Consider the following 25,180-nt stretch of genomic DNA (forward strand, 5'->3'; position numbering starts at 1 on the left):
AAAATTATTCAACTGGAAGGAACTCATGACTTTGTAGTACATAATTCTGATGAAATTTATTTCTGTTATAAACAACAAAAACCACTAAGGGGTTAATGTATAGAGGTTAGTCTAAGAACTATAAGATCCATAAAAAGGCCAGTGCAAGATGTCTGGTTATCTACTTTACACAGTTACCTTATTACTCACTTCTGCAGTAAATACTTTATTTATTTTAGATGCACTTTCCCAGGAGATAATTCTGTAAGACAACAAGAAGTGAAAACATGCAAAATAGGACAACATTCTTGTGTTTAGGTTAATACAACATGTGATGCTTCCAAGAAGAGAAAATGAAATTCTTGACTAGTTTTTCTATGTGCTGACTCCATTTTAACATGTTACTCAACCATACCCCAAAGAATTTTACACAGAATATCTCATTTGGTGTGTGACCCACTAATTCTTCTAGTGGTGCTAGTGGGTCATTTCTGTTTGTTTAAATCAGTATATTATGAGTCTTTGTGAGATGAATTACTTAAAAAAGTAACTGAAACCAGCAGTAGGCTTACTGCTGCCTTCATCTGAGCTGTGTCTGGTGAGACTGAGTCGGGAGACTTGATGAGCATGCTTGTATCATCAGCAACCATTATAATTTTTGAACTGTCCTTTAAACTCACTGGAATATTATTTATGTAGATTAAGAACATGAGTGAGCTCAGTATTGATCACTGCAGGAGCCAACATATTATGTTCCCCCATTGTGAGGTTAGTTTCACGTTTGTGACACAGTTTGTCAATGTAACAATTTGCTTTGTGTTATGAAAGTAGTACTCCATCCATTGAAGATGGATGTCATTTGTGCTGTAACAGTAATTTTCCAAATCGAATTCTGTGATCCAGACAGTTGAACGTGGCATGGTCACAAAATATACTAACAGGGTCATTTTTCTAATTTAGCTTTGCCAGGGACTCGAAGGAGTGAAATAGGTCTGTAATTAGGGGAGGATTGCTTATCTTCTGCTTTATTGGTGGGTGTTACTACCATGATTTCTGTGTGTCAGGAAAGATACTCTGAGTCATTGGTTGATTATAAAGACAGCTTAAGGCTAATCAAAGCAAGCTAGACGGTATTTGAATATTCTGCTAGAAACACTTATCACTGCTAGCTGAATTACTACATTTTGTAATTTCGTGAATGTTGCAATCTATTTACATATTCATACATTCATTTAGGTATCATTTCACAATGATACAGAATTTGTCATCGTAATATGAGTACAATGAAAATAATTAGATTCTATGTACATACACACTAAATATATAAGTATGTTTATGAGGATAGGAGAGGTGGTAGGCCGTGGCATTGCTGAAGCAACAACCCCGGAATTTGCCTTAAGTGTTTTAGGGAAACTACAGAAAACCTAAATCAGGATGGCCAAACAGAGCTTACTCCATCCTCTCAAATATTAAGTCTGTGTTTTAACAACTGCACTACCTCATTCAATCGGCAAGCTCCTTAGGGGTTGTATTTTGGAAACTAATGTCTGTTCATAGTACTTACAAGTAAATTTACAGCACATGTTTATTAATGGGTGCAATATTTGGTTCCACAATGAGGAAATTATCTTTGAATCTGACGGCCAGTGATTGCAATATGTTGTCATTTCTGCTACCGCTATTTTCAAAGGGCTCAATTTCATTTCCAACTGCTTTGACCTTATTCTTGGATGTGTTTAATTTCTCAGTCATAGTGCTTGTGTTTTGGTTTTTTAAATAATTGATTGGAATATTTTACAATGCTGCTGGTAATGGAATTTCCTCTCTTGACTGTGGATTGTCCCCTGAACAAGGTGGACTCTCTCTTCGTAGCAAAAGATATGTAAATCTTAGTAATTATCCATTCCTTGTTCTTGCTTCTATTCAATTTAGCTTTGTTTATTTTAGGAAAAATGAGACTCAAAAGTGCCCTGTGAATATGTTTATGAAAGAGTAAAATTTTTTAGATGTCCATACATTTACTCCCTAATTGTTTTTTGTGGTTGATAATAAGAGTATGAGGTAATAAGAGTTAGATAAATTGTGAATTTCACAACCACAATACTGTAATTATTACATATTAAATAAAAAATAGAATACTTCATGTAACAATAAGTACAAAATGTACCCACGGAGGATAATGTAGCAAATATTGAGGCAGGTATCCATCAACTTCCACAGCAGTCTGCTGATGTAATTATGATGGAAACAGCTAGGATTTTACTTACATATAAGCCACCTAACAATAATTTGTCACAGTCACAAAGGAAGGCACTGAGAGACATCAACACAGATAGAAACATTATTGTTCTTACTGTAGATAAGGGTAACTCCATTGAAGAGTGAGGACTATCATGGAAAGATCAATGATATTTTGGTTCCCTCCAACTACATAAAACTTCAGAAGGATCCTCCTATGAAGATTTTAAAAATAACCAATCGACTGGTGAAAACGTCTTCATTCTCCTTCGATGATAAGAAGCTGCTTTGTAAAACAGAAGAATACCCACCTAGACTTTAGGGATTACCCAAAATGCATAAACCTGAGGTTCCTTTGAGGTCAATTGTCAGCGTAGTAGGCTTTCCCACCCACGAGTTAGCTAGACACCTTATGTTGGTAGGAATGACAGTCATATTAAAAATTCAGCTCATTTCATTGACAAGTTAAGGAAAATGAGTGTTGGCCCAGATATCCTCATTAGTTTTCATATTGTATTGCTATTTACTGTGATTCTGGTAAACGAAGCTGTTTCATGCATAGCGGATATTTTTCCTACCGATATTCCGACACTGCCTCATCACAACCTGCTTTCAATATAATAGTGACTTTTATGAACAGATGGATGGAGTGGCTATGGGCAGTCCTCTCAGTCCTGTGGTGGCTAACTTGTTTATGGAGACTTTTGAGCAATGGGCATTGCAGACTGCCAGTAAGAGACCAACCAGATGGTATCGCTGTGTCAATGACACTTTCATAATGTGGACACATGGAGCAGTGGAGATGAATGCCTTCCTGACACATCTAAACAGCATTAATCCGAAAATCAATGTACTGTGTGTCTGTGATTAAACAATGGGGCAGAACGCTGGGCCATATGGTGTATAGAAAGGCCACTGATCTTTATCTGCATAAAGATTCAAACCGCCAACATAGACAAAAAAGAACTATAATAAAAACCTTGGTAGACAAGGCGTACAAAATGTGTGAACCTGTTTATTTAAAAGATGAGATTGAACACCTACAGTCGACTTTTGTGAAGAATGGCTATTCTAGCAGAGAGATAGATCAAGCACCTCGCTCTAGGCAGAGAATCAGGAGCAACCATGAACAACAGTTGCCCAACGGCAAGGTTTTTCTTCCGCTCATTAGTAAGGTCACAGATCGCATTGGAAAAGTGTTAATCAAGTATAGGCTGGAAACTATTTTCAGACCCACTAGGAAAAATGAAAGAATATTTAAGGTCGGCAAAAGATGCACGACATCCTTTGGCTACACCAGGTTATATAAAACTCCTTGTAGTTGGGGACAGGTTTATATCGGTACCACAAAGAGAAGTGTTAACACCCATCTTGTTGAACATAAGAGGATCTGCCACCTGGGTCACACAGATAAATCAGCCATAGCAGAACATATTTACCAGGAAGGTAATCATGAGATAAAATGCAGTGAGACAAGTGTCATATCTAAAACCTCATTATTATGTGCGCATTTATTGAGAGGCTATAGAGATTGATAAACACCATAATAATTTTAATAGGAAAGCGGAAGGCGTTAAACTTGATAAAATTTGGATGTCAGCTTTGCACTGGAAGTGTGACAATCGATTACATTTAATTGAGAATGCTGACATTACCAAGACAGTCTCATAGCCAACCCCACTTGCTGGACAGTGGCGCCCTCTGTATTGCCTATCCCTCTGTACTGCCTTTATCATCAATGTTTCCTGAAGTTCTCTCTGCAGTTTGGCACTTTGCCTCAGAGGATGTCTCCCACAGTCGGAAACAAAATGTCCAAGTTTTATACATCGACCACGGCCTATCAGCCCGGAAGTTTTAAGTGAAGACAATCTCGGCTGTGAAAGCCTACATTGTATGACCACAACAATAATTTCCATGTAGTCTACGCATACAAGACTTGGACCAGGAAGGAGTTTTACATACTGGTGAAGGAGTCTATAACAAGTTGCTGGAGGGAATGAGACAGGAAATTGGAAATCCTTAATATTCAAAACTTAAATGAAACCATACTTTATTAAATACTCCTATAATTTATCAGGATATTTTGAATCCATGCAGTCAATTACAGTTACCACAGATGCCCATAGTAAGAAATCTTGACTGGCTCATAATAAGAAATCTTGACTGGCTCATAATAAGATATCTTGAAAGGCTCATAGTGTTATGTGAAAATTACATAAATGCTTAGTTTTTGAGTATTTGTGAATAAACATAGCACCTGAGTAGTGTAAGAGGAACAGCAGTGCCATTTATAAAAGTAATTGATTTTTTGCTTACAAGCTATTCTAGAAGTAAGTCCCATAATTATAAATGAGTGTAATTTAGCATTAATTGTATTTGTTTTTTAGTATATGTTCCATAGGTAGCCTAAAGTGGCTTCTTCTGTCAGTTAACATATAATTTGACTCATTCCATACACCTGAAGGCTCTCCTTCATGTTGGGATTTATGGATTAATCAGTGAAACATATCCAGTGGCAATTGAATTTCTAGGGATAGAGAACTTTGTGAATGAGAAATTACAACTGTTTGAACAAAATACTATTGTTTAGTTATTTTATGGCTCACAAGAGTTTGAAGGTAGGTCCAATAATTCACAAGTATAAACCACATGCATTCAGAGGATTTCTTTATTTAATTATTTATGTAGTAACAGTACCACCACACAATTATACCACTTCTTTATTTCAGCAAATTTCGCCCCAGATTGTGTCACATAAGTGACATCAGTTTCCACAAGCCAGTTGATGTTGGATCACTTCTTCGAATGAACTCCTTGGTATGTATGTAATTATACAACACTTTAAAAACTTAAATCTAGTTTCTATATTCTTCTTCTTCTTCTTCTTCTTCTTCTTCTTCTTCCTGGCTCTATGGCCCTTGAAGGGCCTCGGCCTGTTCTAGAACGTCATTCCATTCGTCCCTGTCCAGTATCTTGTGGCTCCATCCTCTGACACCAATAATTTGTAAGTCTTCTTGTATGTCATCCAAGATCAAAGCCTTGCAAGAAACCTATGCAAGATTGCAGAAGGCTAATGACGTGTACACCATTCAGTGCCCCACATATTGTCTATCATACAACCACTACATTGGCTGCTAATGGCAAGCAGGGGGCGAGACTGGAGGTATCCAATGATGAGCACAGCATGATGCTACAGTGCATAGTTGAACTGCTTAGTTGACGAGTGACTCACAACAGTGCTGCAGGACTAGTGGTGTTAATACAAAACAGAACAATGGCAACTGTAAATAAAACAAACATTGCATTATATCTACAACAACAGTTGCCGAAGGTGACATTTCGTCAGAGAGGAATCCAAGAAATTTTGCAGAGTGAGAAAGAAGTGGCAGATGAAATATTAGTGTTTCACATTGAGACAGTGGAATGTGTGGTGTCATATACACTTGACTGTGCACACAATGTACATGAGGAGTACAATGACGATGATACATGCTTAAAAACTGAAAGTGATACTGAAACAGGTGTTGAGTCATGTAGTTCATCATCCTTGTCAGACAGCGAGTCACAAATCCCATCTCCAGTGAAACATAGTAAAGGACCATTGTTATCCGAGGAATATCAAACATAATTACATACATAGAAGGTCATCTGCAGCACAGTAAAAAAAAAATTTTACAAACAGATTTCGAATAAGTTCACAGCAGTATGACCGTGCAGTGCATAAAAAGAACTATGTGTATTCAAGGAAGGACAAGGTGCACTTGTTACAAAATCTGGTGTTTGCGTGTTTCAAGGATTCGTGGTACAGTTGACAGGATGTGCTTCATAGCCACAGACTATGTCACACACACCAAATTGCACATGGTATAGATTATAGTGATTTCAAGAGAAGCAGTGGATGGTTAAATAACTTCAAACAGTGCAACAAAATTTGAAGACATAAGATAACGAAATTCCAAACAAAGCGTCAACTTGATGATGCATAGCAAACTGCGAAATCGGCCTGAACATTTGTAGGTGAGGTAAACAAACTTATCCCATCATTCAGTAACGAATTTGTTTTCAACTCCAACTAATCAGGATTTGAATAGGAAATACAGATGAAAGGAACACTGGAAATTAGAGGTACTAAGAAGTTGTATCAAGATCAGCTAACATCAATGCCTTAATGCATTCATGTACAACTATGTCAGCTGTTCGTCTGGGTGGTAAATTGGCTGAAAAGTTATTTATTGTGCTGTGAGAAGTTGGAGGTACTCTGTCCCCTACTGTTCTTATCATGTGCGAGATCTTGCAAGAGCAGTAGGGAATATTTACATCACAGCAAGGAAGAGTGGTAAAATGGGCTTAAGAGAACTACAACTATGGTATGAGCACTGCTTTTGGTCAATAGCCATTCAAAATAACTTGCTTTTGCTTGATTCCTGGTCTGTTTATTAACTCCTTTAGAGCACACTATGCCCCCTAAAAAGTGTGTGACACTATAATTCATACCACCTATGGACAAACTCGGCATCTGGATGTTATTTTTTCCCATGCCTATAAAACATATTATTGCCCTATCCACAGCTACAAATTGAAGGATAGCCAATTTCACAATAAGTTCCACAAGAGGCTGTTTCACATTCAGGTGAAAGCCATCACATTCCATCAGCTCTCATCACCCCATTACGCCAATATGATCCTATATGCAACCGTTAAGATTGGATACCTAGCTGAATGTCCTGCATGGTTTGGAACTCCTAAGCCTTCAATCTTGATGGTGCGAATCTTTGTGATCACTGTGGATGTCGATGTGCCACTTTATTTCCATACTATTAACAATCTGGGCCCCCCCATGAACCATGGACCTTGCCGTTGGTGGGGAGGCTTGCGTGCCTCAGCGATACAGATAGCCGTACCGTAGGTGCAACCACAACGGAGGGGTATCTGTTGAGAGGCCAGACAAACGTGTGGTTCCTGAAGAGGGGCAGCAGCCTTTTCAGTAGTTGCAAGGGCAACAGTCTGGATGATTGACTGATCTGGCCTTGTAACAATAACCAAAACGGCCTTGCTGTGCTGGTACTGCGAACGGCTGAAAGCAAGGGGAAACTACAGCCGTAATTTTTCCCGAGGGCATGCAGCTTTACTGTATGATTAAATGATGATGGCGTCCTCTTGGGTAAAATATTCCGGAGGTAAAATAGTCCCCCATTCGGATCTCCGGGTGGGGACTACTCAAGAGGATGTCGTTATCAGGAGAAAGAAAACTGGCGTTCTACGGATCGGAGCGTGGAATGTCAGATCCCTTAATCGGGCAGGTAGGTTAGAAAATTTAAAAAGGGAAATGGATAGGTTGAAGTTAGATATAGTGGGAATTAGTGAAGTTCGGTGGCAGGAGGAACAAGACTTCTGGTCAGGTGACTACAGGGTTATAAACACAAAATCAAATAGGGGTAATGCAGGAGTAGGTTTAATAATGAATAGGAAAATAGGAATGCAGGTAAGCTACTACAAACAGCATAGTGAACGCATTATTGTGGCCAAGATAGGTACGAAGCCCACACCTACTACAGTAGTACAAGTTTATATGCCAACTGGCTCTGCAGATGACGAAGAAATTGAAGAAATGTATGATGAAATAAAAGAAATTATTCAGATTGTGAAGGGAGATGAAAATTTAATAGTCATGGGTGACTGGAATTCGAGTGTAGGAAAAGGGAGAGAAGGAAACATAGTAGGTGAATATGGATTGGGGCTAAGAAATGAAAGAGGAAGCCGCCTGGTAGAATTTTGCACAGAGCACAACATAATCATAACCAACACTTGGTTTAAGAATCATGAAAGAAGGTTGTATACATGGAAGAACCCTGGAGATACTAAAAGGTATCAGATAGATTATATAATGGTAAGACAGAGATTTAGGAACCAGGTTTTAAATTGTAAGACATTTCCAGGGGCAGATGTGTATTCTGACCACAATCTATTGGTTATGACCTGTAGATTAAAACTGAAGAAACTGCAAAAAGGTGGGAATTTAAGGAGATGGGACCTGGATAAACTGAAAGAACCAGAGGTTGTACAGAGTTTCAGGGAGAGCATAAGGGGACAATTGACAGGAATGGGGGAAAGAAATACAGTAGAAGAAGAATGGGTAGCTTTGAGGGATGAAGTAGCGAAGGCAGCAGAGGATCAAGTAGGTAAAAAGACGAGGGATAGTAGAAATCCTTGGGTAACAGAAGAAATATTGAATTTAATTGATGAAAGGAGAAAATATAAAAATGCAGTAAATGAAGCGGGCAAAAAGGAATACAAACGTCTCAAAAATGAGATCGACAGGAAGTGCAAAATGGCTAAGCAGGGATGGCTAGAGGACAAATGTAAGGATGTAGAGGCCTATCTCACTAGGGGTAAGATAGATACTGCCCACAGGAAAATTAAAGAGACCTTTGGAGATAAGAGAACGACTTATATGAATATCAAGAGCTCAGATGGAAACCCAGTTCTAAGCAAAGAAGGGAAAGCAGAAAGGTGGAAGGAGTATATAGAGGGTCTATACAAGGGCGATGTACTTGAGGACAATATTATGGAAATGGAAGAGGATGTAGATGAAGATGAAATGGGAGATATGATACTGCGTGAAGAGTTTGACAGAGCACTGAAAGACCTGAGTCGAAACAAGGCCCCCGGAGTAGACAACATTCCATTGGAACTACTGACGGCCTTAGGAGAGCCAGTCCTGACAAAACTCTACCATCTGGTGAGCAAGATGTATGAAACAGGCAAAATACCTTCAGACTTCAAGAAGAATATAATAATTCCAATCCCAAAGAAAGCAGGTGTTGACAGATGTGAAAATTACCGAACTATCAGTTTAATAAGTCACAGCTGCAAAATACTAACACGAATTCTTTACAGACGAATGGAAAAACTAGTAGAAGCCAACCTCGGAGAAGATCAGTTTGGATTCCGTAGAAACACTGGAACACGTGAGACAATACTGACCTTACGATTTATCTTAGAAGAAAGATTAAGGAAAGGCAAACCTACGTTTCTAGCATTTGTAGACTTAGAGAAAGCTTTTGACAATGTTGACTGGAATACTCTCTTTCGAATTCTAAAGGTGGCAGGGGTAAAATACAGGGAGCGAAAGGCTATTTACAATTTGTACAGAAACCAGATGGCAGTTATAAGAGTCGAGGGGCATGAAAGAGAAGCAGTGGTTGGGAAGGGAGTGAGACATGGTTGTAGCCTCTCCCCGATGTTATTCAATCTGTATATTGAGCAAGCAGTAAAGGAAACAAAATAAAAATTCGGAGTAGGTATTAAAATTCATGGAGAAGAAATAAAAACTTTGATGTTCGCCGATGACATTGTAATTCTGTCAGAGACAGCAAAGGACTTGGAAGAGCAGTTGAATGGAATGGACAGTGTCTTGAAAGGAGGATATAAGATGAACATCAACAAAAGCAAAACGAGGATAATGGAATGTAGTCTAATTAAGTCGGGTGATGCTGAGGGAATTAGATTAGGAAATGAGGCACTTAAAGTAGTAAAGGAGTTTTGCTATTTGGGGAGCAAAATAACTGATGATGGTCGAAGTAGAGAGGATATAAAATGTAGGCTGGCAATGGCAAGGAAAGCGTTTCTGAAGAAGAGAAATTTGTTAACATCCAGTATTGATTTAAGTGTCAGGAAGTCATTTCTGAAAGTATTCATATGGAGTGTAGCCATGTATGGAAGTGAAACATGGACAATAAATAGTTTGGCCAAGAAGAGAATAGAAGCTTTCGAAATGTGGTGCTACAGAAGAATGCTGAAGATTAGATGGGTAGATCACATAACTAATGAGGAAGTATTGAATAGGATTGGGGAGAAGAGAAGTTTGTGGCACAACTTGACCAGAAGAAGGGATCGGTTGGTAGGACATGTTCTGAGGCATCAAGGGATCACCAATTTAGTATTGTAGGGCAGGGTGGAGGGTAAAAATCGTAGAGGGAGACCAAGAGATGAATACACTTAGCATATTCAGAAGGATGTAGGTTGCAGTAGGTACTGGGAGATGAAAAAGCTTGCACAGGATAGAGTAGCATGGAGAGCTGCATCAAACCAGTCTCAGGACTGAAGACCACAACAACAATAACAATCTGGGATGTTGCCAGTATTCCCAGATAGGCAAATTCACTAACAGATTCAGTTTGCACCTAGTCAATTTCTAACATTGCATTTAGTTCTGGCCATATTATTTGTATGTATTTGGTTTTATTGATACTGTGCCGATGCCAGTGATTCTGTTCTTGCAATAATATCGACATCATCTGCATGGGTCAGAACTTACGCCATTCTATTGTATATTGCACCTGTTGTGTTGATTTGAGCTGTCCTTATTACCTTATCTAGTGACATGTTGAAAAGCATATGTGAAAGTGCATCCTCTTGCCTAAGTCCACAGTTAGTTTCAAAATTTTGGTGTTAAATTTCCTTGTATCCATACTTTATATACAGATTTTCTCTTAGTCAAACTTACGAGGCATATTACATGTTATGGTGTGCCCAATTTGTTCATGGCTTCAATAAGTTTATTTCTTCTTATGGATTCATATCTGCTTTAAATTCAATGTATGTATGATGTGTTTCTATATTGTATTCCCTTTTTTTCTGATACCTCCCAGCTGCTTTTTCTGCAAAAGGTTTTTTCATTGATACAAAGTAGAGAGGAAAATATTTTATGTATTGTGTTCAACAATGTAGTTCCCCCTACAGTTCATACATTCCAGGATGTCCCCTTTCTTATGTATAGCACATATTATGCCGATATTCCAATCATATGGGATGACTTTTTGCGTCCCTATATCTGAGATCTGGGCATGCATGTATCTAACTAGATGTTCTCCATTTAATAAGTTCAGCTGGCATGTTGTCACTGCCAGGTGACTAATTGTTGGCTAATTTCTTTAATGGTAGCCAAATCTCTTGAATCAAGGGCATCCCGTTTTCCTCTTCTTCCATTTCTTGGTCTTCAGTTAGTTCCAGTGCTTCCGCATTCCCCAAGTATAATAATTCTTTAAAGTATTCTGCCCAACAAGTAACACTCCTTCCTGTGATGCTATAATTTACCTTTTTCCCCCTATACTGCTGTTGTTTCTGGATGGAATTCCTTTCTAAGGTTATTGAGTTTAGTAAGTGTTTCAATGACCTGCAAGTGTCTTAACTCCTCACACTATTCATCATACAATTCATTCCTTCTGGTCTATTGTTCCATACCAATCACTCCCTCTGCAGCACCCTGTATTTAATTTCTGGTTGCATTCCACTGCTCTTATACGTTTTGACTATAGTTGTGCACAATTCCTGTCAATCTATTTTCCTAATTAAAAGCTAGGTGTTCAGCCTTCCTTAGGTCCTCATGTTCTGAGATATTATACTGATTTCATCTTTCTCCTTTAACTTTATGTGCATTTGACATGCTGTCTCTGATTTTTGCTATGAGGAGGTAATGATCAATGTCCATATTAAGCACATATGAAACTATGCCAGTCTAGCACATCAGAGCAATGCCTGGTAGCTATTAATATATGATCAGTTAGGTTCCATGTATTGTTGTCTGGTGAAACTCAGATCATTTTATGTATATTCTTATGCTGGACCCACATGCTAGAAACTGTTAAGTAAAATTTATCAGGCAGAGTCCATTGTCATTACTCTGTTTATTGAGGCTGTATTTCCCCAGCGGTAGGGGAAAAGACCTGCTCCTACCATCCAGTAGCATTAATATCTCCTATCACCATTTTTATATCACTTTTTGGAAACTGTTGATAAGCTTGCTCCAGCTCCTCATAGAAGGTCTCCTCTTCTGCTGTCTTCTACTCAGTAGGGGCATGTGCATTTAGGATACTGTAGTTAAAGAATTTCTCTTTAATTACATGTAATATATCCTTGGACTTATTGCTTTAAATCCTATCGCTAGTTGTACAGTACTATGACTGACTATAAATCTCACACCAAAAATGCGTTCACTATTGTGGCCTCTGTAGTACATAGTACACTACTGTCTTTGGAAGGTACACTGTCCAGTCCATCTTATCTCTTGCAAGCTCATGATACCCACCTTGTATGTTTCCACTATTTAGGCTTCCAAGGGTTCCAGTTCCATATAATACCAGTATGTTCCATGATCCAATTATCATGTTCTTGTTACTTTTCCATGTCTTTGCCTTGGGGCCTGTCTGGCAGTATTTCGTGGGATATCGTAATAAGACTTTTTTCTGGGTGTCGGTTATCTGTCCATAGCCCAACCCCCTGTACTTCAGAGAACCATTACTCCTACCCCCATCTGTTCTGAATCTGTTTCCCACTGGGGTTGGCGACACAATCTTCGACAGGGTTGCTCACATTCCTACCAATTTAGGAAATTTCTTTGTTTGGTGTTTAGCTGAAGTCACAGAAAGCTATTTTAATTCACATTTGCTTATTAGAATGAGCAGACATAAGATTTCAGGCTTATAGTAGCTATCTGATAATGTGTTCTACTGGCACTTGATTTAACATTTAATGTTTATGAAATTGACAGTTCTCTGACACTGCTGATTTGCTACAACTGTATATTACTGTTGTGATATTTTATTACTTCTTGCTTTCATTTAAGTGCAGTGAAACATCCTTGTTATTATATGGAACAATGAAAGTTCTCTGCTATCCAACTTTTGGACACATACTAGTTGTCACTTAAGGCATTTCCTGAAGTTTTTATGGTTGTTGTCCATCATCATTTTTTCTTATATTAAATATGCATAAAACACAGTTGTTTTACTAATTGTCATATATTTGTATCAGTAACTAAATATTATTTTAATAGTGATTCTTCTCTCACACTGAAACTGTGGTTCAACAATTTTGACAGGATAATGCAATGAAATCAGTGCTGAAACTTGTTTGCTCCATTGTTTTCTCTTGATGTATTGAAGGAGGACAAATTTAAAGGTATTCAGGGTTTTCAGAAAATGTTGCTCTATATTAAAATACACAGATTGTACATAGTACAGTTCACATCCCTTTTTCTCCCATCCCATAATGCTCTCCCTTTCTCTCCTCCCTCCCTCCCCCTCCGACCTTGCTTTCATCTTCATCTAATTTATGCTTTTATTTTCGTCTAATTTATGTACCACATTATTGTACCAAAATAAAAATAAATCATTCTTCCAGGTTACATATACAGAATGCAATTATGTGCAGATAACAGTTTATGCAGAAGTGTTTGACCCTCGTGGAGGGCAGCAAAATACAACTAATGTGTTTCATTACACATATGAAATGCCTGAAGAAGTGCCACAGATAATTCCAAAATCCTATCAGGGTAAGTATTCTCACTATAAAAGGACTACTGGATACGTCTAATTTGGACATTTATAAATCCAGTCGGACACAGATAACTTCCATTGTCTTTTACTCCTATAGGCTTATTTTGTAATCATTAATTAAAGTGCATTCATGGAATGGGGAAGGGCAGAAGAATAGGAAAATGGCTTCATCAATAGGAAGAAGTGGTCATTGTTACGTTGTTAGATAGTACAAGAAGCGTTTGAAAAGTCCATGCAAAAATAAAAACTACGTACGTGTTTGGGGTAAACCTTTTTTATTTTTTGACATAGTCTCCTTTTAGACTTACACACTTCGTCCAACACTGTACTAATTTGTTGATCCCTTCCGAATAATAGGAATTGTCCAAGTCTGCAAAATAGCTATTAGTTAGTGCAATCACCTCCTCGTTTGAATAAAATCTTTGTCCCGCCAGCCATTTCTTCAAATTGGGGAACAAATAATAGTCCGAGGGAGCCAAGTCTGGAGAATAGGGGGGATGTGAAACGAGTAGGAATCCTATTCCTATTTCCAATAATTTTGCGACCACAACTGCTGAGGTGTGTATGATGTATTGTCGTGATGGAAAAGGACTTTTTTGCGGTCTAATCACCAGTGTTATTCTTGCAGGTCATTTTTCAAACTGTCCAGTAATGATGAATAATATGCACCTGTAATAGTTTTACCCTTTTCCAGATAGTCAACGAGGATTATCCCTTGCGAATCCCAAAAGACAATCACCATAACCTTTCCGGCCAAAGGAATGGTTTCCCCTTTTTTGGTGCAGATTTTCCCTTGGTAACCCATTGTTTAGATTGTTGTTTGGTCTCAGGAGTATAGTAATGTATCCATGTTTCATCCACAGTGACAAAACGATGCTTAAAGTCCTGCAGATTCTTCCTGAATAACTGCAAACCACCCTTGCAGCACTTCACACAATTCCATTTTTGGTCAAGCGTGAGCAGTCGCAGAACCCATCTTGCGGATAGCTTTCTCATGTCCGAATGTTTATGCAAAATATTATGTACCTGTTTATTCGAGATGCCCACAGCCCTATCAGTCTCACGCACCTTAACTCTTCTGTCATCCTTCACCATATCATGGATTTTATCAATGATTTCTGGAGTTGTAACCTCCACAGGGTGTCCAGAACGTTCAGCATCACTTGTGCCCATATGGCCAATCCAAAAATTTTGAAACCACTTATAAACTGTTCTAACTGAAGGTGCAGAGTCACCATAATGTTTATCAAGCTTCTCTTTAGTCTCCTGAGGCGTTTTTCCTCTCATAAAGTAATGTTTAATCACCACACGAAATTCTCTTTCGTCCATTTTTTGACAATCACTCAACTTCCTTGATTTACACGAATGCAAACACAAAGAAATAGACCAATATGGCTGAAACTTGGTGTGCGTTCTTTCCAAAGATGCTACTAACTAAACATGACCTCGATACATGCTGGTGGTGCCATCTCTCGGACTTTGCACGGACTTTTGAAACGCCGCTCGTATATTATTAATTACAATACATAAAGGGGCATTACTTACCATGCCATAATGAAATGATACACAATGTAATGCACATAAATATAATGCAAGGAAAATATAAAAAAGACAAATAACAATAATATTAATTAGGACAGATTGCTACCCACCATGTAGCAGTGGTGTTGAACAGCAGAGGGGCACATTCAGAAGTGACTGTTCGATACTATTAGCTATCATACAGTCCTTCATCAAATGTAAACACACACACACAGCCATCCTGACAGCATTGAGTGGCAACCTCACCTAGAATAGAATAGAATAGAATAGGATACTCTCAAATGGACAAACATATACCTCTAAAAGAAGCTAAGTAGAAAGCGAAAGATGATACGAATATGACTGGAGCTTAAAATCAAACAAGTAACAACAAAATACTATGCCCAAAAAAAGTTAAGTGCAGTAGAAAGGTTACAAGAAAGTTAAATTAAACATGTGTTAAGTTATGCAATTGCTTTGCTTTCCGCCCTGTTAATGTTCTGGTTGTAATTTTTCGTTTGCTGCTTGTTTTCACACCTTTCTGTGTCCTTAGCAGCAATTTCTCACCTAACCCCGCAGTCTCTACTCAGTAAAGTAACACAGTTCATTCATATACTTACGTGCCTACTTTTGAAGGCAACAACATGGGACATGATAGTCATGATAATGCTTTTGTTCATTAAAAAATATTTTTTGTGTTTAAGAGGTATTTCTTGTAGGTTATGATGTATGCCATTCATTCAAGAGGTGCATAATTAAGCTGGGAAACCCTACATTTTTTCACTCTTCAGAAGCTGAAGAAAGCTTCAAGGGTATTTAGTAATTTTATATCCATTAGATTAACCATTTACAGAAAGACTTATATAAAGTAACCAAAAGTTTTATTTTTACAAATAATACTGCACCATAATTTTTTATTTATTAGGTTATTTCATAACATGCTTCGGATACAGCCATAATCAGACCTAGTAATAAAAAACAAAAGAATGTAAGAAATATGATGTGTATGCCAGCAAATCAACAACTGTCAAATTTATGCTTTTTGAGCCAAGTTGGTTGCTGATACCTTGCCTTGGCATAAGATTTACTGAACTTTTGTTTCAGAAGTTCTAAGTTTGGTGGGTGATATTTTTATTGCTGCTGACTTTCGTTTTTAACTATAGGGTCTGATGACGGTAGTAGGTGAAACATGTTAGAAAAATGTAATTTTTTAAAAAACCATTGGGAGATCTAAACAGTGTTATTTGTAAAAGTTCACAATGATTGCAGATTCATTCTAGGAATGTATTTCCTTTGTTGATAATCAAAGTACACTTGATATGAAAGTTACTTCACATGCCTTCAGATGTGAAGAAAAAGAAGCATCTGTGCTGCCAGTTGTGATGTCAACTAAAATATAACAATTATATAATTTTGTGAAAGATTTACATTTTATGTAGTTAGTTGAAGCCAAGAGATGACATAGAAAAAGTAGAATTGAAATGTTTGTGTGCAGCCAATTTCTTGTGAAGGGGCAAGGATCGATGAATACTAATGATGCAATACATTGAAATACTATAGTATCAGTGCCATCCATACTAGTACTTAGCAGCTTTATTAACTTTCTGAGGCTTGTTTTTAATTTGAACTTCACTATGGGTGTTGATGTTCTTTCTTCAATATTTACAGTCAGTTTTGAATTTAAAACAACATGTAGTTTAATAGTACGTACCTGAAATCATGCATTTTATGAGATTTGTGCATTATTTTTGTTTCAGAGGCAATGATGTACCTGGATGGCAGACGACATTTTCAGCATGTGATGGGTCTTTCTGACAATACACATAGTTCAACAGCCACATAAACTTGCTTTGGTCATCTTATTTGCTAAATTATTCATTCATTAAAGCGCTCTCTCTCTCTCTCTCTCTCTCTCTCTCTCTCTCTCTCTCTCTCTCTCTCTCTCTCTCTCTCTTTCTCTCCCCCCCCTCCCCCCCTCCCCTCCCCTCCCCCTCCCCCTCCCCCTCTCCCTCTCTCTCCACACACAAAATGTACTTAATGCCAATGTGGACTATGTGTCAGATTAACCTCCCTAATAGTTTTTGTGCTGTAACATCATGTTGGCATCTCTGTCAGTATTACTTAATGAAGGTAACATAAAATTTTTTTAAGTGTCTGGGAATATTGATGTAAATACATGTTCCAGCAAGAATGAGAAAACGATAGCATTAGTCATTGAAAGCATTTGTTTGGAACATACCTTATCAAAAAAAGTGCACAAAGTATAGAGTGTAGTGGTATGGTGACCCAAAAAATAACTAAGTTTCAGACTTGTACTAATGTTGATATATATAATGAGCTGTCCATATAATGGCTATTGTTACTAAAATAAAGAGCAGCTTACATATGAACTGAGTCTTATTTTTGAACTCTGACAGTTGTTACCACATTTCCTTAGAACAGTCTGCACAATAGTTACATCACCCTTATTTTTGATCAGCTGAATTATAATTTGTGCTCAATGAATATTTTATTTTGGAATCAGAACCTCTCAGAAAACATGTAAATAGGGAATCTGTTAATCAACATCTTTAGTTTAGAGCTATCACGCTAATTTTTCACATAGGCCTATGGCTTTGTATCCTACAATATTTGTTTTCAACTCTACTTATGAATTACCAATTTTTATTCTGACTAGTGAGAGACAAATATCTGACAATATATAACACCACTACCTCAAAAGGATGTGTAGATTCTCGCAATCTTCATAATGAAGTTTTGCGCCTATTATTCCACACACATTTGGCAAGGAAACACACTCAGTGTGTGTTTCTCTAGACCTCAACTGTTTTTGCTATCCGTAATGGCTTTATGCTTATTACACATTCAAATGCCACCATAGTAGGGACAGATAATAGTTTGTTGAAGTGACTCTGGTGAATGCAGATGTTACCCGTTCTTTTTTATGATGCAAAATTTTATCTTTGGCTATGAACTCTGACAGGTATGGATATCTTACACATTTCTTATTATATTTCTGAACTCATTTAAAATCATAATTTCTGATTCATCTGTCTGCAAAATGTTGACTTTATTATTTCAGACATCAGAATGCTAATGTGAATTGCTCAGTTTGTGCTGTACAGTGAAGTCATGTTCTATCAACTGAAAAAAGTCTGGATAAGGCTACACAAGTATTTTTAGTATTACTTATAACGCATAATCAAGATCACAATTATGAGGTGCATTCAAGTTCTAAGGCCTCCGATTTTTTTTCTCCGGACTGGAAAGAGATAGAAACATGCGCATTGTTTTAAAATGAGGCTGCGTTCATTGTCAATATGTCCCAGAGATGGCAGCACCGTATGGCAGATGGAATTTTACTGCCAGCGGCGAGAATGAGAACTTTTTTAAATACTTAAAATGGCGATGTTTTCCTTACTTGAACAGCGTGCAATCATTCGTTTTCTGAATTTGCATGGTGTGAAACCAATTGAAATTCATCGACAGTTGAAGGAGACATGTGGTGCTGGAGTTATGGATGTGTCAAAAGTGCGTTCGTGGGTGTGACAGTTTAATGAAGGCAGAACATCATGTGAAAAACAAACCGACAACCTCGGGCTCACACAAGCCGGTCTGACGACATGATCGAGAAAGTGAGGAGAATTGTTTTGGGGGATTGCCGAATGACTGTTGAACAGATCGCCTCCAGAGTTGGCATTTCTGTGGGCTCTGTGCACACAATCCTGCATGACGACCTGAAAATGCGAAAAGTGTGCAACGAATGCTGACGGACGACTACATGGCTGCCCGTGTGGCATGTTGCCAAGCAATGTTGACGCGCAACGACAGCATGAATGGGACTTTCTTTTCGTCGGTTGTGACAATGGATGAGACGTGGATGCCATTTTTCAATCCAGAAACAAAGCGCCAGTCAGCTCAATGGAAGCACACAGATTCACTGCCACCAAAAAAATTTCGGGTAACCGCCAGTGTTGAAAAAATGATGGTGTCCATGTTCTGGGACAGCGAGGGCATAATCCTTACCCATTGCATTCCAAAGGCCACCACAGTAACAGGTGCATCCTACGAAAATGTTTTGAAGAACAAATTCCTTCCTGCACTGCAACAAAAACGTCCGGGAAGGGCTGCGCGTGTGCTGTTTCACCGAGACAACGCACCCGCACGTCGAGCTAACGTCACGCAACAGTTTCTTCGTGATAACAACTTTGAAGTGATTCCTCATGCTCCCTACTCACCTGACCTGCCTCCTAGTGACTTTTGGCTTTTTCCAACAATGAAAGACACTCTCCGTGGCCGCACATTCACCAGCCATGCTGCTATTGCCTCAGCGATTTTCCAGTGGTCAAAACAGACTCCTAAAGAAGCCTTCGCCGCTGCCATGGAATCATGGCATCAGCGTTGTGAAAAATGTGTATGTCTGCAGGGTGATTACATCGAGAAGTAACACCAGTTTCATCGATTTCGGGTGAGTAGTTAATTAGAAAAAAAATCGGAGGCCTTAGAACTTGAATGCACCTCGTACATGGACTAGTTCCCCAAATAATACTTGGAAATCTTGTACAAATTAATTGCAATCTTGATTGTACATGTGTGGCATAAGCGATACTGAGGACCAGTTTAAGGTCCAAGTGACACAAGCAACTGTTTGAAGCATCCAGCTGAAAGGGGCGCCACAGACTCCCCGTGCAAGTATTGTATAGGCACCGAAGTGAATTTATGTATAGGATGTATTATAATTGGTAGTGAAAATTAACACAGGTGAAAGTATATGACAATAGAAGCAAAAATGCTGCACCAAACATAGGTTTGTAAACGTGCCATTTGAGAGAGAACTGTGAATTATGGTTACAATTCACCATTGACTTAAGTATAAAATATTTGTCATATCTGTTGTAAATGTATTTGAAATGTAAACTTTTCAATTCAGCCATGACCTACCTCCACAATACTACTTCAGCAATTTAAATGTTATTATTTACTGTAAAGTTATACTTGGTAAAGGAGGTCTTTTCACATGTATCTTCCTCATATTTGGAGGCAATACTACAGTCATCTCTGCAGTCAGTATGAATTCTTTTGCACACCCCCAGATCAGCTAGCATAAAGACTGCTGGAGAGTTTGGAAATTAGAATTTATGCCAGTCTGCATTCCTTCTTTGCAAATTTATGCATACCAAGGCCAGTAACAGAGAGAGCAATGTGACTCCCAGGTCCACTATAGCTATAACTGGCCTGATCTAAGTGAGGGAAGGCTCATTGATCGTCTCAGAAATGCCACACGATCAATGCTGATACCACACTGGCAGTAAGGCATGAGGGCCCCCACCCCATCACCCCTGCCTCGGGAGGAAGAATCAAAAATTTCAGGACTGTTACAATACTTGATAACAATTTTACATTCTACACCTCTCCATCTCACAAAGGCCCATGTGACATGGTGATCTTGCTGTGAATGGAGACTTATAACTATGGGAGAAGAAGAAGATGAAGAAGGGTTTAATGGTGTTACATTCACAATATGCAATTTTCAAAGGCCATGAAAGCAGCAATAACAATAACATTTATGTAACTGGCCTTCCAAAGAGCGGTAGCTGTGGCCTGGCGATGCGATGGGGACAGTAGATAGAACAGAGTAACTGCCAGGCTGGTACCGGTAGAGATGTGAAGCAGAGCTGAAACTTGTATGAATCATACAAGCATAGTGACTGAGGAATTACTGCATTATAATCCTGCTGGCAGGGCTATGGAAAATTACAGTTTAAAACTTTTGGTTAAACCGAGATTTTAGAAGTTAACAGTAATTACTATGGTTTTTACTTTTTTGCTTTGAGAATGAAATAACAACATATTACTGCTTTAAGAATAGCAATCACAAAATCAAAGTTAAGTAGTTTATATATCTTTCTGCATATTGTGAGAAATCAAAATAAATTAGATCTACATAATCCATTGTAAGCACATGTAAATCACTAGATAGCTACATATTCCCAGTGCTTCATTAGGTTCTAAATTAACTACCTTAACAATGATTAAGAAAATAAGTGGACATTAGTTTGATCTCTTTTGCTCATCTAGGACCAAGTTAAATATAGCAAAATGACCAATTTTATCTTCAGAATTAACTGATAAAATGGGGAGAGGTTTCCTACATAGGTATCATAATTGCCACAACATTCTCCTCTAGTTACTCATACTCGCAAGAATAAATCGTGAAACAAAATAAGAATTACATATAATTGAGCTCTTCAGCAATGGGGTTATTGTAGGAAAGCTAGACCAGTGCTAATGTGAATGTGAAATTAGTAGAACATTCCTGGTGCCTGTACACTGAGGCGACAAAAGACATGGGACAGCAATATGCACATACACAGATGGCAGTAGTATTGTGTGCACAAGGTATAAAAGGGCAGCCATTGGTGGAGCTGTCACTTGTACTCAGGTGATTTATGTGGAAAGATTTCTGACATGATTATGGCCACACAACAGGAATTAACAGACTATGAAAATGGAATGGTAGATGCACGAGACGTTCCATTTTGGAAATTGTTAGGGAATGAGCCACAGTGTCAAGAGAGTGCCAAGAATACCAATTTCAGGCATTACCTCTCACCATGGACAACACAGTGGCTGACAGCATTCAATTCGGGTTCAACCGATATCATCACGAGCCCAGGAGACAAGCTGCAGTGGAGTTGTGATGTTAGCAGAGACTCTCTCACCTGTTGTCTGCTGCTGTAGTCCATTAGCCCCAAATTTCGCTGCACTGTCATTATTGATACGTTCATTATAAGTCCCACATTGATGTATGTGTTATTTCATGCTGTGTTGCTTGTCTGTTAGCACTCACAACTCTTCAGAAATTATGCTTGCTATTCAACAACCAAAAGGTAAGTATAATACATGTGGAACACAATGACTTTCAATTGTGAGGGAGGATGGGGAGAAGTAGATGGGATAATGCCACTTTAGACTTCCTTCATACCATGTATGCTGTTCAAAGTATACTGATCTCTCAAATGGGTACATCATTCAAATGGCACAAGATACAGCAATATAACGTAGCATGATCTGTTCCTTAATAGAGGTAAATATAAATTAGTGAATAAATTCCCAAAATATTAAGTAAAAATATTTCTTTCAAATTCAATGACTAACATACATGGAACAAATTGAAATGTGGTGCCACACTTTGCATGCTTTTACTATGCTTTAATATGGTATATATAATTTGCACATGTGTAAGGATAAAAAATATTGGATTAATAATACACAGTTATTCATTAGTATCAGCTGATTATTGGGAGGCTCCAATTTCCTTCAGTATATGGACTAGGCAGGGCAACAGCAGGCAAAGGGGTATCTTTCATTCTACAATTACTCCAATATTCCTATGATTAATAAATCTGCAACTGTAAATGATGTAAATTGGAGTAAGCATTTTGGTATGATAACGCTACTCTGGAAATAGGGAATTGCTTTTTTCCTATGAGAGTTGTAAGTAACTCACCATTAGTAGAATTAGGCAGTTTTGGTAAAAGGTCAGAATGTTCTAAACTGAGCATGAAAGGTGGAAACTATAACAAGTTAGATTGGTAGATGGAAAACATGTAAAAATGAAATAAGAATTAGTAGCTGCTAGTGATGCCAAAGTGTTTGTGAGAACAAAAACAGAAGTGCTGACCTGAGACGAGGTGCAGTAGTGCGACACTGACAGGCAACTGCTGAGAATTCTTCCGGGTTGTGTGGCTTTGGTCCATGGAACTCTGCAATCCCTGATGTTTCGTCCAAGGCTACATTGGACATCTTTGGAGGTGTTCCTGGTTTTGCTGAGTCTTGCCAACAGTCGGCAAGACTCAGCAAAACCAGGAGCACTTCCAAAGATGTTCAACGTAGCCTTGGACGAAACATCAGGGATTGAAGAGTTTCATGGACCACGGCCATACAACCCGGAAGAATTCTTGGCAGCTGAAACATCCGGTCGTGAAAGCCTTCATTGTGTGACTGACAGGCAACACTTGCATGTGTCACCACAGGCATTCACAGTCAACTCGTTTATGCAAAAGCACTGACTTTATGGCACTGTGAAGCTTACTTGTGAAATCAGCATGCACACAGCAATTGAATTCAATGTTGAAAATTCAAATTAGGAAAGGTTCTTGCATACTGCACATTATCAGTGATGTCTGTTATCTGATGCACCAGTTTTCTGCTCTTCAGTGGGAAATGAGACAATGTACTTTAGAAAATATATCAATAGGTATAAGGGAACATTAGTGGTATTATTGCATGGTTGGAGGGTTCTATATGACACTGGTCTGATTAGTCCCTCTTAAGGTCTGACATTAATGTACAAAAAAAAGATGTGATCAATAGAGTAGAAATATCAAAACAGTGGGTATTGTTTTAGCATTAACATGTTATCCAAAAAAGGGAATAATCCTAAGGATACCACTAGAATGCGGAAAGCCTCCAACGAATATGTGAAATCATGATGGGCTAGGAAGACAGACTCTACTGGCCAGTCAGGCCATTTTCCTTTCATCAGAAACACAAGACTGTGCTGCTGCAGAAAGATAATAATGAGCTAAGGTTCAAATGCAAGGAGCACACAAATCTAGCTCATCTTTTTATACATGTTGTGTGTTAATACCATCCTGATGTCCCATTGAAACCTATGTACTTTCCCAGAGGAAGAGAAAACCGGTGGATAAACAAAAGCTATGTTCTTACAGAAGGCTTTGCCTTAGGTACAAATAAATCACAAGAACACAAAAGTACCTATATCTTCATCCTCCGATTACTTATGTTACCAGATCACACTCCAAAACCAGATTCTCTCTTCCTTTATACAGGGTCAGAGAAAATTTAAGTCTCCCCAATTCTCATTTCTCAGGACTGTCACTATGCGAGTGCTGCATGGCTTCATGTCCTCCTGCCAACACATCCACTAATGTCTCAATTGCCATAAGGCTATACTACATGCCAAAGCTAACATTATTGATCGCATCAATTACAGACATTTTCTTCAAACATAAAACATTAGAACCCTTACCATACTTAAAGTTACCCACCACATATGTAATTTCTCACTCAGTACACATAAAACAAGGTACAAAGTGAATAGCATATCATTTTAATCAATAACTGTCTTAATCTATTTACTCTCAGATCTGGTAGGTGCTCAGTCATTTTACCAATGCTGATACAGGGAGTTGATTGTAAATTATAGCGGAGCATAACAGTATACTGCCAGCTGGCCTTTCTGGGTCTGGGGCACTGTATCAGCTGATTTCTGCTGGTCACTGACATGTCATCCTTGGCAAAGTTGCAGCCATTCAAAGTGCTCCACAAATATTTACCCTGGCATCTGTAAACCTGCATTTAATTGAGAGGTTAAGCATATTATTCGGTCCAGATTCCTGAGGTCCAGGCTGATAATCAAGAATTCTTGCCTTCTTTTGGCCTTGTTTTACTTGTCTACCAACAGCAGTAGCAGTACCTGTTTCCATATAATTCTCACTCATAGGGACAATTGTTTTGCCGCTGTTACGTCAGCATCTGGGGAAAACTTATCTAGTTCAAATGACGAATACAGTTTGCATCCATATACCATCTCGAATGCTGTCCAGTCAGTCAGTTCATGCTCTCCTGCATTATATGTGGACAAAGTGAACCAGAGAAGTCTGTACAACTTTGATTCAAATAATGCAACAGCATTTTGAGAATAGACTTATGGACACACTCAACACGCCTGTTACTTTTTGGATGGAAGGGGGTAGTACCTCACTTCTTGATTTTTAATAACTTACAAATGTGCATGAAAAGAGATGATAAGAAGTTGCTCCTTTGATCTATTATGATGTTTTCAGGGCTTCCATGTGGCAAAATGACATGTGTCACAAAAGCTTTGACAACTGATTCTACAATCATATCTGCCAGAGGCACCATAATTAAAAACAAGAAAGTGATCAATAATTAATTAAACATATTTACCATTGTCAGCTGAAACTGGAAATGGTCCCACAATGTCAAAGGCACCAAGTCAATAGTTTAGTGAGGATGTGTTTGAAGGGGGTTTTTGGTAATATATATTGTGCCTTTGT

The 25,180-nt window shown here is 38.3% G+C and overlaps 1 protein-coding gene across 1 annotated transcript in view; it reads left to right on the plus strand.

The window, feature by feature from the left end:
• Positions 1 to 17,464, plus strand: part of LOC124776683 (acyl-coenzyme A thioesterase 9, mitochondrial-like) — a 91,657-nt gene extending 74,193 nt beyond the window's left edge. Inside the window, exons 9-11 of the mRNA XM_047251786.1 lie at positions 4,947 to 5,034; positions 13,399 to 13,549; positions 16,832 to 17,464. Of these exons, the coding sequence (XP_047107742.1) occupies positions 4,947 to 5,034; positions 13,399 to 13,549; positions 16,832 to 16,917 (325 nt within the window). The 3' untranslated portion in view covers positions 16,918 to 17,464. The remainder of the gene's footprint in view (positions 1 to 4,946; positions 5,035 to 13,398; positions 13,550 to 16,831) is intronic.
• Positions 17,465 to 25,180: the final 7,716 nt, after the last annotated feature.

This window comes from Schistocerca piceifrons, chromosome 2 (assembly GCF_021461385.2).
Source record: "Schistocerca piceifrons isolate TAMUIC-IGC-003096 chromosome 2, iqSchPice1.1, whole genome shotgun sequence".
NCBI lineage: Eukaryota > Metazoa > Arthropoda > Insecta > Orthoptera > Acrididae > Schistocerca > Schistocerca piceifrons.